Source organism: Hydractinia symbiolongicarpus, chromosome 5, assembly GCF_029227915.1.
Source record: "Hydractinia symbiolongicarpus strain clone_291-10 chromosome 5, HSymV2.1, whole genome shotgun sequence".
NCBI classification, from domain to species: domain Eukaryota; kingdom Metazoa; phylum Cnidaria; class Hydrozoa; order Anthoathecata; family Hydractiniidae; genus Hydractinia; species Hydractinia symbiolongicarpus.
In genome coordinates this window covers 34,893,910-34,906,559 of record NC_079879.1, presented here as the reverse complement: position 1 = coordinate 34,906,559, position 12,650 = coordinate 34,893,910, and the positions used below count along the sequence as shown (strand labels likewise).

The window sequence follows — 12,650 nt, the reverse complement described above, 5'->3', positions numbered from 1 at the left end:
CTTTACCGAGAGTTATGGGCTCTTTGTCGACTTTAGAGCAAGTCCCGACGATACAATCCACGTGTCTGGGCAGCCTTTGCAGAGGCTTAGCGATGGGATCACCTTGCATATTAGCAAGAAGGCGGATGGAAATGGAGATATACGCTGCTACGTCTTCCTTATCCAAGACGCGCAATTAAATATCCTAAACAGTAGATTTCACAGTGTGGAATATTAAGAGAATCAAAATTTGTTTTGTAGACCTACAAAATAAACATGACAAGCATAGCAGTACTCGCAGGTGGAGCAATAATTAACGCTCTAGCATTCTCGGGGGATTAACTATCTCTTCAGCAAACTAAGTGGCCACGGCGAAGAAGAGCGCAAAAGACACGATAAAGCTATTGAACAACTCCAAGCCGCTCAGCGCAGTGGGTGCGGGATCGTCAAGGGAAGATCGATTGGTACAATCAGCAACGGAAGCTTAAGCGTCAAGCTAGCGAAAGTCTTAAAGAACTTGATGAAGGTATGCGACAGTACTATATCGCGACGATCGAAAAAGCTCCCAAACTCTCCGACTACTATATACCCAGCAGACAGCAACAAGACGGCGATCTGACGTTCATCGTAGGCTCTGCTGGGTTTTGCGGTGTACAAGTATATGTAAGGAATATTTTTGATATGTATAATAAACATGTCAAAATCAAAGCATATTGTTATTCCTGAGGAAGCAGGAAAGTTAAGTCTAATCTACTCTCAGCCCGAACATCTCTGGACCGAGAGAAAAGCGATGAAACTACTCAGCGAGCAGAGTAGTCTCTCCAAAAAGAAAGTTATTCACTGGCTATCGCGTCAACTCTTGTGCCTCAGACATATCAAAGGCCCTAAGCGCATTAATTACCAACATTTCACCATTACGAGACCTAATGAGATCCACCAATTTGATCTCTTGTACATGCCCCATGATAAGATCTATGGAAACACCTATTAATATATACTCACAGGCATCGATATAGCCTCACGATACAAGGTCGCAAGACCCCTGAGAACGAAGAAAGCCAGTGAAGTAGCCGACATGCTCAAGGACATTTACAAAGCGGGACCTCTCCAATACCCAATGATTCAGGTACCATTTAAGCAGGTCAGTACAAAGCAGGATCTTCTCAGCTTTCATCACTCCCAACAGCTTCCTGGTACCCGCGATACGTTTTCGCCCGGTCTTGTTTAAATAATCGTGCATATGCTGAGGAATTTGATTGTCAGCGATCTGTCTAACCATAAATAACGGGGACATTTCACTGAATTTTTCGTACACCTCAGTAGGCACTTCAATGTCAACTTGGGCAAACCCGAAGAGCGATCCATCAAAAATGTCTCACACCAGATCATCTAATTCTTTAGTAGGGTCTGCCCTTTTTATCAACTTCTCCTTACCACAAGGAAAATTTTGTAGCAGAGTGCTTGAATAGAGCATGTTCGCAATCATAGCCCAGTATAGTCTTGCACATTTTCGGTTCGTTATAAATATGCGATCTGATACCCGTCACATTACTCTCATGGTACCTACAAAATACGATAGCTGGGCCACCTACCATGCCTGTTTGGAGGAGTTCATAGGCCTCGTTCTTTGTACATATTGTACAAGCGTTTTGAACCTGTTTACAAACCTCGCATCGGACTTTGGTGCAACGAGCCTCACATTTATGCTTACAGGGATCACCCGGTGCATAAAGCTTTATATCTGGGTTCAACCGCATAGACTTGTTCAGAACGTAGCGCATTGACACACCCGGGATGCTAACAGCATCTTTCAAAATGTACATCTCATCCTCGTAGTATGTATTGCGGATTTTGTCGACAGCCTCGATAAATGGTATTACGTCCGCCATATTGTATTCGGCTAACCAATCCAGCATCGTGACGCATTCTCTTTTAAAAAACTCATTTCTGAACGTCTGGTAATCTTCGAGTGATAGGGTGTTTTTACTACTGAGAGTGCTATAAACCGCCTCATGATCGACTGGGCCTCGATGTTTCAACTTTTCGTAGCATGTTCCCCAGTCGTATGGAAACACAAGCTTCTCGAGATTGCAATCCAGCGATTTGCACCATCTTTCATAACTCAAGCCTGGTGCGGAAAAATTCTTAATATCGATAAATTTGAACCTCGAGGTGGTTAGAAACATGTAATCATTATCCTTTTTCGCTACTTTGATATTATCATCATCTGCAATTCGTTCTACAAAATTCCTCTTTATCATGTTGATAACGTACTTGCCACCGTTAAAGCCTATCACTGTTACTTGATTTATCCATTCGTACTAAGCATTTTGAGTTTGTTCCGGGAGCATATCGAAATCATCCGACTTGGGATATATCTTTTCAACTCCTTTAACAATCCGTATCTGTCTCTGCTCTATTTGCTAGACGAATTTTTGCACAAGCACCTTTGGGTCTTCATTCATGATGAAGGTAGGATGTTGTTGTAGGCTATCGTTGTTGGCTACGCTGACGGGTATATGCTCTGATATATATGTTAGATAAGACGTTTGCTGCTGGTTCAATGGTGCCAGGAGAGCCTCGAAATCAAAGACAATGAAGTGGGGATATGGTCGAAATTTTTTCTTGAATACCCTCTTAACCTTGGGAGGAATTTCACACTCCCATGCAGTGACAATATTGTAGCCAAGTTTCCGAATGTGATCCTCTTTAAATTTGGTGAAATTAAAATTATTTTTATCCACTTTGGTTCTATTAGGCTGACATGGGCATCCATGCCATTTGCATCCGTGGTATTCGTATACTGTTTTTGTCTGAGGATCATACCCATCAATCTTGTATACAGCCTTACTGCCGTCGCGTGTCACACGTTCTCCCCCATGCCCACATAGAGCATGATATATATGCCTACCTGTTTGCTTTGACATGGCTTCAATCCATTCGCATGCCGCGTAACTGAAACCCTTATCGGGATAAATTACCTTTTCAGAGCTACTCTGCGTGCGCTCAACCCTATCGCCTTTGCAAATGATCTTGGTCTTGATACCTTCGCATTCATTCTGTTTATGTCGTGTGAGGTTCTCCGATCTGTTGAATCTTTGTGTACAAACCTCGCATTCCCAATGCTGCGTTATAACCTCCATCTTTTTGATATAGAAACAATGACCCTGCAGCATACCAATATTTATCGTGTCTAAGTCTTTTTTGTATTGGCCTTGTCCATATACGAGACGCCATGGGGCCTTGTCGTTGTTTGTTTTTGGTTCAAAGACTCTGATATTAATTTTGAATTTTGTAGCGATACCTTCCAAATTGACGAGCCTCGTGGCACGTACCTCTCCCCTCTTTAACTTGGGTTCCTCGTAGTATTCACGAGCCAGTTTGAGAGCTGGCCTTGTGAGGACCTTTTCGCACTGTTTTCGCCCTTCCCGGTAATGAACAGCTAGGCTTTCCAGAAGCACAAGCTGTCTGTTCTCTCGTCCGTCTTGTCAAAGCTATAAATACACCTTTTTCCGCGCAACCAATCTGGTAATTGGCCACATCCAAGTAGGGGCTCCCTCGTAGAAATTATCTTGATCTGCACGTGCTTGAAGACTATTTTACCTTCATGTGCCCCCAGGGTCTCGATAGTTCTGTCTTGTGGTAAATAAGCTTTCGTCCAGAATTCCGCGTCTTCCAGATCCAGGCGCTTCATCTCACAGGCATCGATAAAAGCCTCGATTTCAGCCATGCTTGAATGTGACCCGGAGCTCTTTGTTTTGTGGTAATTTGCCACGTCGCCTCCGCCTCTGTAAATATCAGAGCTAAAGCTGTATACCACCTTCACGCGCATGTCTACGTGTGGTGTGATTTTTCGCATAATGGTATATGCCAATGGCTGGTTAAGGTTTTTGTTGAACCTCCATGTTTTGATGCGGTTTCCGTCTTCTATCATTTCCGTGTCGTCATCATCAAAAAAATTGATATCAAAAATGGATATCCTCGATCACCTCCGTGTTGGTGGCATGCTTAGATTCTTTCCCAAACATGTGTTTGAGGTCCTCAATTCCTTGGTATTCATCTTCGATGGTTACCCGTTGAACTTTATCGTGGAGAGTTGTTGTTCCTGAAAATTGATCCCTGGCCTTGTTATAATAGTAACTAAAGGTATCCCGCACGCTCCTTAGTTGTTTAACGAGAGCTTCGCGAGTTGCCGCTACTGATGCCGACAAGGTGTGATATATTTTACTGATTGCATTTTTGAACCAACTCATCTTTATTATAGGTATATTTCACTTTCAACCAGCATTTTTTTTTTGATTTGGTCAAGGATTGGAATTTCCCTTACTCATATTCTGTATGCCTTTGTGCATGCGTTGATGACGTCATGTATCTTACATTTAATATTATTATATGTTGGTTATTTGTATTAATATTATTTTGTGTTGATATCAGCATATGATTTAGTTTTTACTTGTTTTTGGGATGAAGGTGGTGGTGGAAATGGTGAAAGCGGTGCTTTTGGGGGTAAAGGTGTGGAAAGAGCGAAAACCTGATTATAATCACTCCATACTACTACTCTTACCGTGGTTACAAGATGTTTGGCGGAACGTCGCCAGATTCGTCCAAACATTTTCAGTCACATCTGCGCATAGTCGAACCTTTATAATAAATTAAAGAATGTTCGGACAAGATGTACAAATCAACCACGGTACTCTCTGGACTTTGTGGTAGCTTTTACCTCTGAAATGATTGACCTCTGAATGACACACACACACTGAGTATTTATCAGATGGGCGCTCCAAAGCATTTTTTTATTTTTTCCTATTTAGGCGCACTTTCAAATTTTGAAGACAAAAAGCAACATGGCGCACGACCAAAACATATCTGACACCAGGGCAGAACTTGCTGACTTATTAAAAAAGAAAGAAGAACTGGCAGTAAGTTTCAATCCTTTCTTAACCTTTTTTCCTTATATACAAATACGTTACAAAGCCATAATTAGATATACGCAAACCACGGAGGTAGACTGAGACAGGTTTGGCAGAAAATAAGGACGTAGTACTCTGGCTAGCTAAACGTAATGTTGAAACTGTCGACTCTGAATGACGTTTTGTTTAGCCCGTAAAACCTTAGGACCAAAAGTGATCCTTTGGACAATTTTGGAAAGTTTAATATTTCATCTAAATCATCTTTAATGGCCTCGGAATCCAAAGTAATGTTTTTTAATCAGTTAATAAACAAATTTTATACATTCAGGCTCTAGCTAAAGGCCGTTTTTCACATATTTCTCACATTGGACACGAGGGTGCCCATAAGCCCCATACGCCGTAAAAAGTGTGGGCGTTTTCGGGCGAGTTTAAAAAAAAGTCAAGTATATATTTGCCTGAAAACCCCTCAATTGACCCGAACAATGCTCAAAAAAGAAAAGAAAAACAGACACTAATGATTCAAAAAACTATAAAAATAAAACTTACCATGTGGTAGCGAAGTTCTTAAAAGAACTGTTTTTAATAGTTCAAAATAAGATTTACTTGATAAATAACTTATAACTATCGTCCGCATGGTATGTTACAAGGAATTGCATTTGGGGAATGATCCGGGCGTGTTCGGGAATGTTCCGGGCGTGTTCGGGAAAGTGCGGGCGGTTCCGAGCGACAACCGCCAATTAAATTAGAAAGGTCGCCCGAACTCGTCCTTATATATATATGCAGGCATTTGCAGCTTATCAGCACCCTCTTCATTTGACCCCAAAACAACCCTTGGACAATTTCGGACATTAATAAAATTTAAGTATTTCTCATTGCAGATATTTAACCTAACCTGTGGACCATAAAGAGATGTTGTGGAAGACATTCATCTAAATGATAATTTTTAAGCCATTTTTAGAAATTTTGGCCTTAATTTACCAATTTCAGACAGGTGTCCAAAAATTTTGTTGTTCTAATAACATGGACAATTTATCTGCGATTATTCTTTTTACAGAATATAAAAATCTTATTTTGTTTTTGAGATATATATATATATATATCCTGTTTTAAATAAGAGGGTAAATCGAATTTTTTTTTCATAACATTTTTGTCCGCTACGAAACAGCTGTGAGCTAACTATAAACATCTTTGATTTCAACAATTTTATCTTGAGAAAGCCCACAAAGGTCTTAACTAAATATGAAAAAGAAGTATTAAGTTACTTAGCTACAGAACACGATGCAAAATGCAAAACTGTATGGCCAAAAAATACCTATATACTCTTTGCAGAAAATTATAAAACAGAAGAAACAAGATTAAAAAAGATAACAATATCTATAAAACAATTTCTTGAAATCAAATGTGCTCTTATAGCAAAAAAATAATATTAAAATCCCTGCAAAATAAAGTAGTTTACTGTTTTTTCCCTTACCTTGTTCTCTGCCAACCTTCAGTTAGCTTCAAAATGGCTGAGACACTATTGTCTTGCTTATTCCAATATTTGCAAAAAATTCCGGTTTCAAACGAAGATTCCTGGGTCAAGCAATTCAAGTCCAAGGTAAACACTATCCGCCGTAATTTTTTGGGAAAACCATAAATACCAAAACATTATACGCCATCGCTGTGACTTGCCTTAAAAGTTTAGATATTTATTTAATTAAACAGAAAAAGGATCAAACTACATCAAATTGCTGTGCACCACTTTAGCTACTTTTTCTCCTCTTTTTTAGCGCCTAAAGAAGACTTTAACTTAAAGTTTAAGTAGTTTATAGTTCGCAAGACGAACGGTGCATGGTACCAGCCAATAGAACCATGTTTTCAGGCCCCCTATGCCAAGTCCGTAGCTAGTAACCCGGCGATGCACAAGGCTGGAAAGATTAAACTTTCGCCAAAAGTAATGTAGTTTTGTGTGTTTTGTTCGACGAAATAACTCGAAACTCATAACACGAGGATATATATTTAAAAAGGATTTTGGATTGAAGCGAAAAAGTAAATTGTTTTAGTACTTTTTATTTCAGTAAAATTAAAACAATATATATATATATATATATATATATGCAAGAAAAGTATCATTAATGATAAAACTACAAAATTTCCAAAAAAATTGTGGAGACTATTTTAATTTTGTCCGCGGTGTGACCGTAGCGAAACAGCCATGAGTTAATGCCCCCCCCCCAATCGGTTGAGTATTTTTCTCGCTCAAAATTCCAAAAAGGGCAAGCCAATGGCTAAAAGTGCAATGTAATTTTTGTTTACATAAAATCATATACTAAATATGCGCCGATTCACCTATAAAAAAAAATCACAGTGCGCAATGTCTAGGCTTGAAACATCCATTTTGAGTGTGCTAAACATGTGGCTTCAGTTAGTTTAGTAGAAAGCATGTATAGGTAACTATAAGAAAAAAGTGTGCATGTATTATCAATATCTGATCAAAGTATATTCAAATCTTTATGGAAAAAGTTCTAAATATGCTGTTACAGTATAATTAATATGCTACCTTTAATTTGAAGGTTAATCATCCAATACATATAACTTAAATAAGACAATCACAGCATAACTATGCTGTGTTATATTTTAAATGCTAATATATACATTTATTCCCTGTCCGCATTGTCTTTTGTTTTTAAATAGAAGTAACTTAAAAGTTAGCTTTGCTGATAAAACCAGGTTTGTATACTCAGCAAAGGGTTTATAAGGTAGCATGCTTCCAGTAAAAATATAGCTTTGCCTGTAAACAACCATATGTATACAATCAAAATAAGCTTGCCATATTACCTGTACACACGGTTTTAGTTGAATAAAAAGCAAATACATACATTGGTTTCCTGCTATATTTCACGTACACACACAGTTTTAGTTGAATAAAAATAGGGTGGATATTACAGCTTATGTAAGCATGGAAGTTTTCACATAAAAACCGGTGTTCCCTTCATCAATTTTTTTATTGGCTTTAAATAATTGTAGTTGGTCACAAATCTTTCCTTCTCAGCACTAAAAGAGAATGCGAATTTCAACTTAAGTGTGTGAATTTTGCTTTCAACAGTTTAAATAAAGTGATTTGCTTGTTATAAGTAGGATGTAATTGATGCATAACTAGGAGGTGTATATACTTTATTTATACTGGTATAACAGCATATTTAAAAGTTTTCTCTGACTACTTTAGCATAGCTATAACTAAGTTATTTGTGTGATTTAAAGATCATGTACTGCCTGAGCACCATAAAAGATAGGTTATTGCTTCCAAAACCTTGAAGGAAGAATGTTTACCTTTGTAGTGAAATCTTATTTCTAAAAGGCATTCAAACTGTGATCATCCTGATTATATATGTTATGTGTTTGTTTATACAGAGGGATTAAATTCAAGATTAGGATATTAGGATATTTGAATCATCACTAAAAAGAATATTCTAACACCACTTTCACTTCCCATGCTTAAATCAACCATGCTTTCTCCTCAAAGTTCATTTTAATGGAAGGAAGTATAAAGTTACTTAACTACAGAACACAGTGTAAATTGCTAAATTGTTAACAAATGGCTGCAATAGTAAATTGATATGAAAAATTACATTCTTTGCACCGTTCACACATCTATTTTCAAGCAATCAATAATGTAGAACTTTTGTTTTAACATATACAAAGTTTAACAGTAACCATAGTCACAGATTAAATAACTTTTGTATTACAATGGAGCTGATCTTAATGGGAAATTATGAAACAGCAGCAAAGAGAAACAAGAATAAAAATGGGACTAAAATATAGCCATGCTAAAAGTTTGACAGCCTAACCCTTAAAATCAAGAAAGCTCTAACAGCAGAAATACCCCTAACCCCTAAATATCCCTAACAACAGTGCAAAATAAAGTATTTTCTGTTTAGTCCATTACCTCTTTGTTTGTTTCGTTTCTCCCCAACCCACCAACATTCCCCATTTTTTTTTTCTGAAATATATACTTATACCAATTGAAATCCAGCTCCTGCCACACATGTTTTATAGGCATTACTCAGGGTCAAAGGCGCAAATAAGACAAAAAATAGATCGTGTCCCATAAGCCACTAGTAATTTTACTAGTGATTTTGGGTTGTTGGCCTGAAAACACATGCATATACTTTACCAATTTGAAAATATCCGTTTTGGTTGCAGTACATTGCCAATGTTGTATATTGGAACCATATAAAATCTTATTAAGACAGAAAAACAAAATTTATGTTGATATTACTTGGTCTGTCTACAAGAACTGCGTGATTCAAACATGCCCAGAATTGTATGCGTGAAGCATATAACTTTGATAAAAAGCATAATGATATACATCGGCAAACAAAAGCTGTATTTAGTGAAGTCACGCAACTCTGTGGAATCAATGGAAAAAAGTGCTGCCTTGATATTAGATGAATTTATATATGTATGTGGACATTTGTGGACATGATGCTCTTGTAAAATACCACGATGGAGTTATTGTTAGGGTATTAAATTATGACTTTCAGCTAACTATACATCACCATGAGTCTTTGTTTCTCAAACATATATACCTTTGTTCACTAGGGGCAGGGTTTGTGTAAAACATGAAAGCGTTTCGGATTGTAACTCTTTCTTCTATTTTAGCTTAGTTTGGCAAATCTGGAAAGGCAAGTATATGCATTTGAAGGAAGTTATTTAGAAGATACTCAATTATATGGCAATATTATAAGAGGATGGGATAGATTGCTGTCACAAAAGTATGTTTAACGATAAATTTTGCCATATAATTTTGCTTTTGTTACCCACATTTTCAAGTATATATATATATATTAATTCAAACTGTGTTTGTTTTTGTATATATATTTTTTAAATATAATTTCAAGAAGTCCTTTTCCTAATATTTGCCTCCATCTTTTTCCTTTTTTTAGACAGTTTTGTAAATATACGATTAAAGATTCCGACAATTTAAACTTTCTTTTCACCTCTGTAACTCTATTTAACTCTTTTTGACATTAATTACTAGCTGTAAACTGGTGAAGTGTTGTTGCAGTATTATATATACTGTTACTAATAAATAGAACATTAACAGTGTTGAAATTTACTAAACATTCAACCGTGTTAAACACGGTTGAATATTTAGTAAATTTTTACTCCTTTTTCCCCAGCTACATGTGTGTTATTTTTTTTATAGAACTGGCGGACCTAACCAGAAAATTGAGAAAAGAAATCGCAAATTTAAGGAATCTGAACGATTGTTTTCAAAATCATCTATAACTTCAGCAGCTGTAAGTTGTGACTACGTCTATCAAACGCATTCAACATTTACCGGAATTCATAACATTTCGCTGTGTAAAAAAACCTGGAAAAGTATCTTTAAGTTTTCTGTTACTTAGGCAATTATAAAGCTTCCGTATATTTAGCTGTTTTTTATTGAACGAAAGCACATTCAGGTTGCTCCAATCCAAATAACCATGGGGATGATATACTAGATGAAAAAATAATCAGGAATGATTATATTGGTTCTAAAAAGGTTTTCGTGACTTCACCATTTCATAATACGAATTATGAGTGTAACTGTGATATTCTAGTAATAAACTAGGAAAATTTGGTAGCTACAAAATTTGTTGATAGTAAATTAGCTAGTTGGATTTGGTAGCAGATTTTAATCCGAAGGAGAGGAAGTTGAATTGTTTTCTTTCATGGCTATCTTTAAATAATCACCGTATTTTTAGGCTGTGGCGGGTATGGGAATAGCGCAGCAAGAAGACAAAAGTAAGTATATACCAAGTGTTGATATTACGGTAATAGAAGATAGAACAAGATATTTGCCTATAGGATGTTTTGTCTTCTTGTTTTAGAAGATAATTTTCAACTGGACAATGCACTGCATCACACACATTCAGAACATTCAGGTAAAATCATGAAAGGTAAGGAATTTAATTTTGGATTAACCTGCGAGAAAAAAATGTTAAACGGTTCCCCTTGCGTTTTAAAAGTCAATATTGGAAATACAAGAAATCAGTTTAAAAGGTTCTCATCCTAATGTTAATAAATATTTTTTAGTAGAAATTAATTGACCAACAATGAGTTTTTATTTTAAATATATATTTCGAATATCATTATCCAGATCTAAAAACGATCAATAAGAAAAGTGAAAACAGTTATACTAGTAGTATATAAATTTTTTCGCTAAAAACACTTACTACAAATATGTGGTAAATGAAGAAAAATAATCTCGTAAAACGACTTAGCATGTCCGAAACATAGTATTATAATAAAAACTCATTGTTGGTCAGTTTTTTTTTACATATTTTATAAATGATTGCATTTGTATGAAAATTAAATTATGTTTTATAGGCCATCATCACAGAAAGAAGAAGGGTAGTAAACACAGGTAACATCGTTTCAAATTCTTTGCAATTTCTACTGCAGAAATTTTCGCGCGGATTTAAATTTGCGAGGTTAAAAAAGTCGTATTTCAAGAGGATTCAATTTCGCGAATTTAGTATATTAAAAAATTCACGAGGATTAATTTCATGAATTTGATATTTTCAAGAATTTCGCGAATTTACGATTAAAACATTTTCTCGCGGATTTAAAATCACGAGGTTAAAAAATCTTATTTTGACAGGATTCAATTTCGCGAATTTTGAATTGGTATTTTTAATAATTTCGCGAATTTTTTTTATTTTTTTTAATAAGATCAAAGTATTTCTGTGTTTCCTTATATGTAAAAATTTCAATGTTAGACAGTTGTATTCTTTTTTTTTATATGTTTTTATGATATTGGTTTAATTTTTTTTCAATGAATTTATAAACGTTTCCTAATAAAGATGCTTCCCTTCTCAATGTCTCAAAATTTTAAGGAATCACTGTAAAATTTTTGATGTCATAACTATCGCGTGTTGTTTGTTTTTCTAGAATCGAACTGAAGTTGAAAAAAGGTTTAAGTAAAAATCGAGACATCGACGTAGATGTAAGTTTGTTTATATTTGAAATTTCGGCAGACTATTCAAACAGAAAGGATATATATTGAAGATGAATTTTGTAGTGTAAAAATTACTCAATTTTGTCACTTTAACGACAGACAGTTATGCAAGCAGAAAGTTTCGTGAGTATAAGATTTTGACTATTCTCGTTAAAGCTGACTCCCGTTTTTTCCATCATAATTTTTCGTTTGTTGTTGTTTTCGTCAAACGTAAAATGCTATAACTTTCCTAAATGAATCTCCTTGCCTTCCCTTTTACCCTAAACGTCATAATTGACTTTTTTAAATCTCAAAAAACCTAAAATGCTCTTGGAGTATTTTATCTGCCAATAATTATTGTTTTTCCTTCTTGGAAAATTAGATACTTGTGTAACCTGATAATCTCAATTTTTCTGCAGGGTGACGATGCTTACTCGAACTAATGAGATGGATTGAAATATTTTTCTATGTAATGTATGACATGTAAATAAATATTATGATTAATATACCGTCTTTAGAACTAAACACATTACCATATTGTCACTAGCATACGATGCGTTGTTGGAAGCTGTGATAAAAATGGTGAAATGAACGACAGAGCAAACAATAGTAACTTCTACGGATAGATTGATCCCCAACCATGTGTCTTCGCTTTTCAAAACATATTCTTTACTTCCCAAGCACTACCTGAATGAAATAGATTATTATGGTCTGAATTATAAATTGTGTCGCAAAATGCAAGTTACCTTTGTAAATCGCAATAAATAATGTCCAAAAATGTAATAATATAGTAAACG

At 35.7% G+C, this 12,650-nt stretch overlaps 1 protein-coding gene across 1 annotated transcript; it reads left to right on the top strand.

Annotated features, from left to right (window-relative positions):
* Positions 1-4,361: 4,361 nt before the first annotated feature.
* Positions 4,362-12,378, top strand: LOC130646246 (chromatin modification-related protein MEAF6-like). The gene is made up of 8 exons (XM_057452421.1): positions 4,362-4,898; positions 9,531-9,643; positions 10,078-10,171; positions 10,619-10,658; positions 10,745-10,813; positions 11,244-11,280; positions 11,808-11,862; positions 12,273-12,378. The coding sequence occupies exons 1-8, from the start codon at positions 4,824-4,826 to the stop codon at positions 12,294-12,296; spliced, it is 507 nt and encodes a 168-aa protein (XP_057308404.1). The 5' UTR covers positions 4,362-4,823; the 3' UTR covers positions 12,297-12,378.
* The last annotated feature ends 272 nt before the right edge of the window (positions 12,379-12,650 follow it).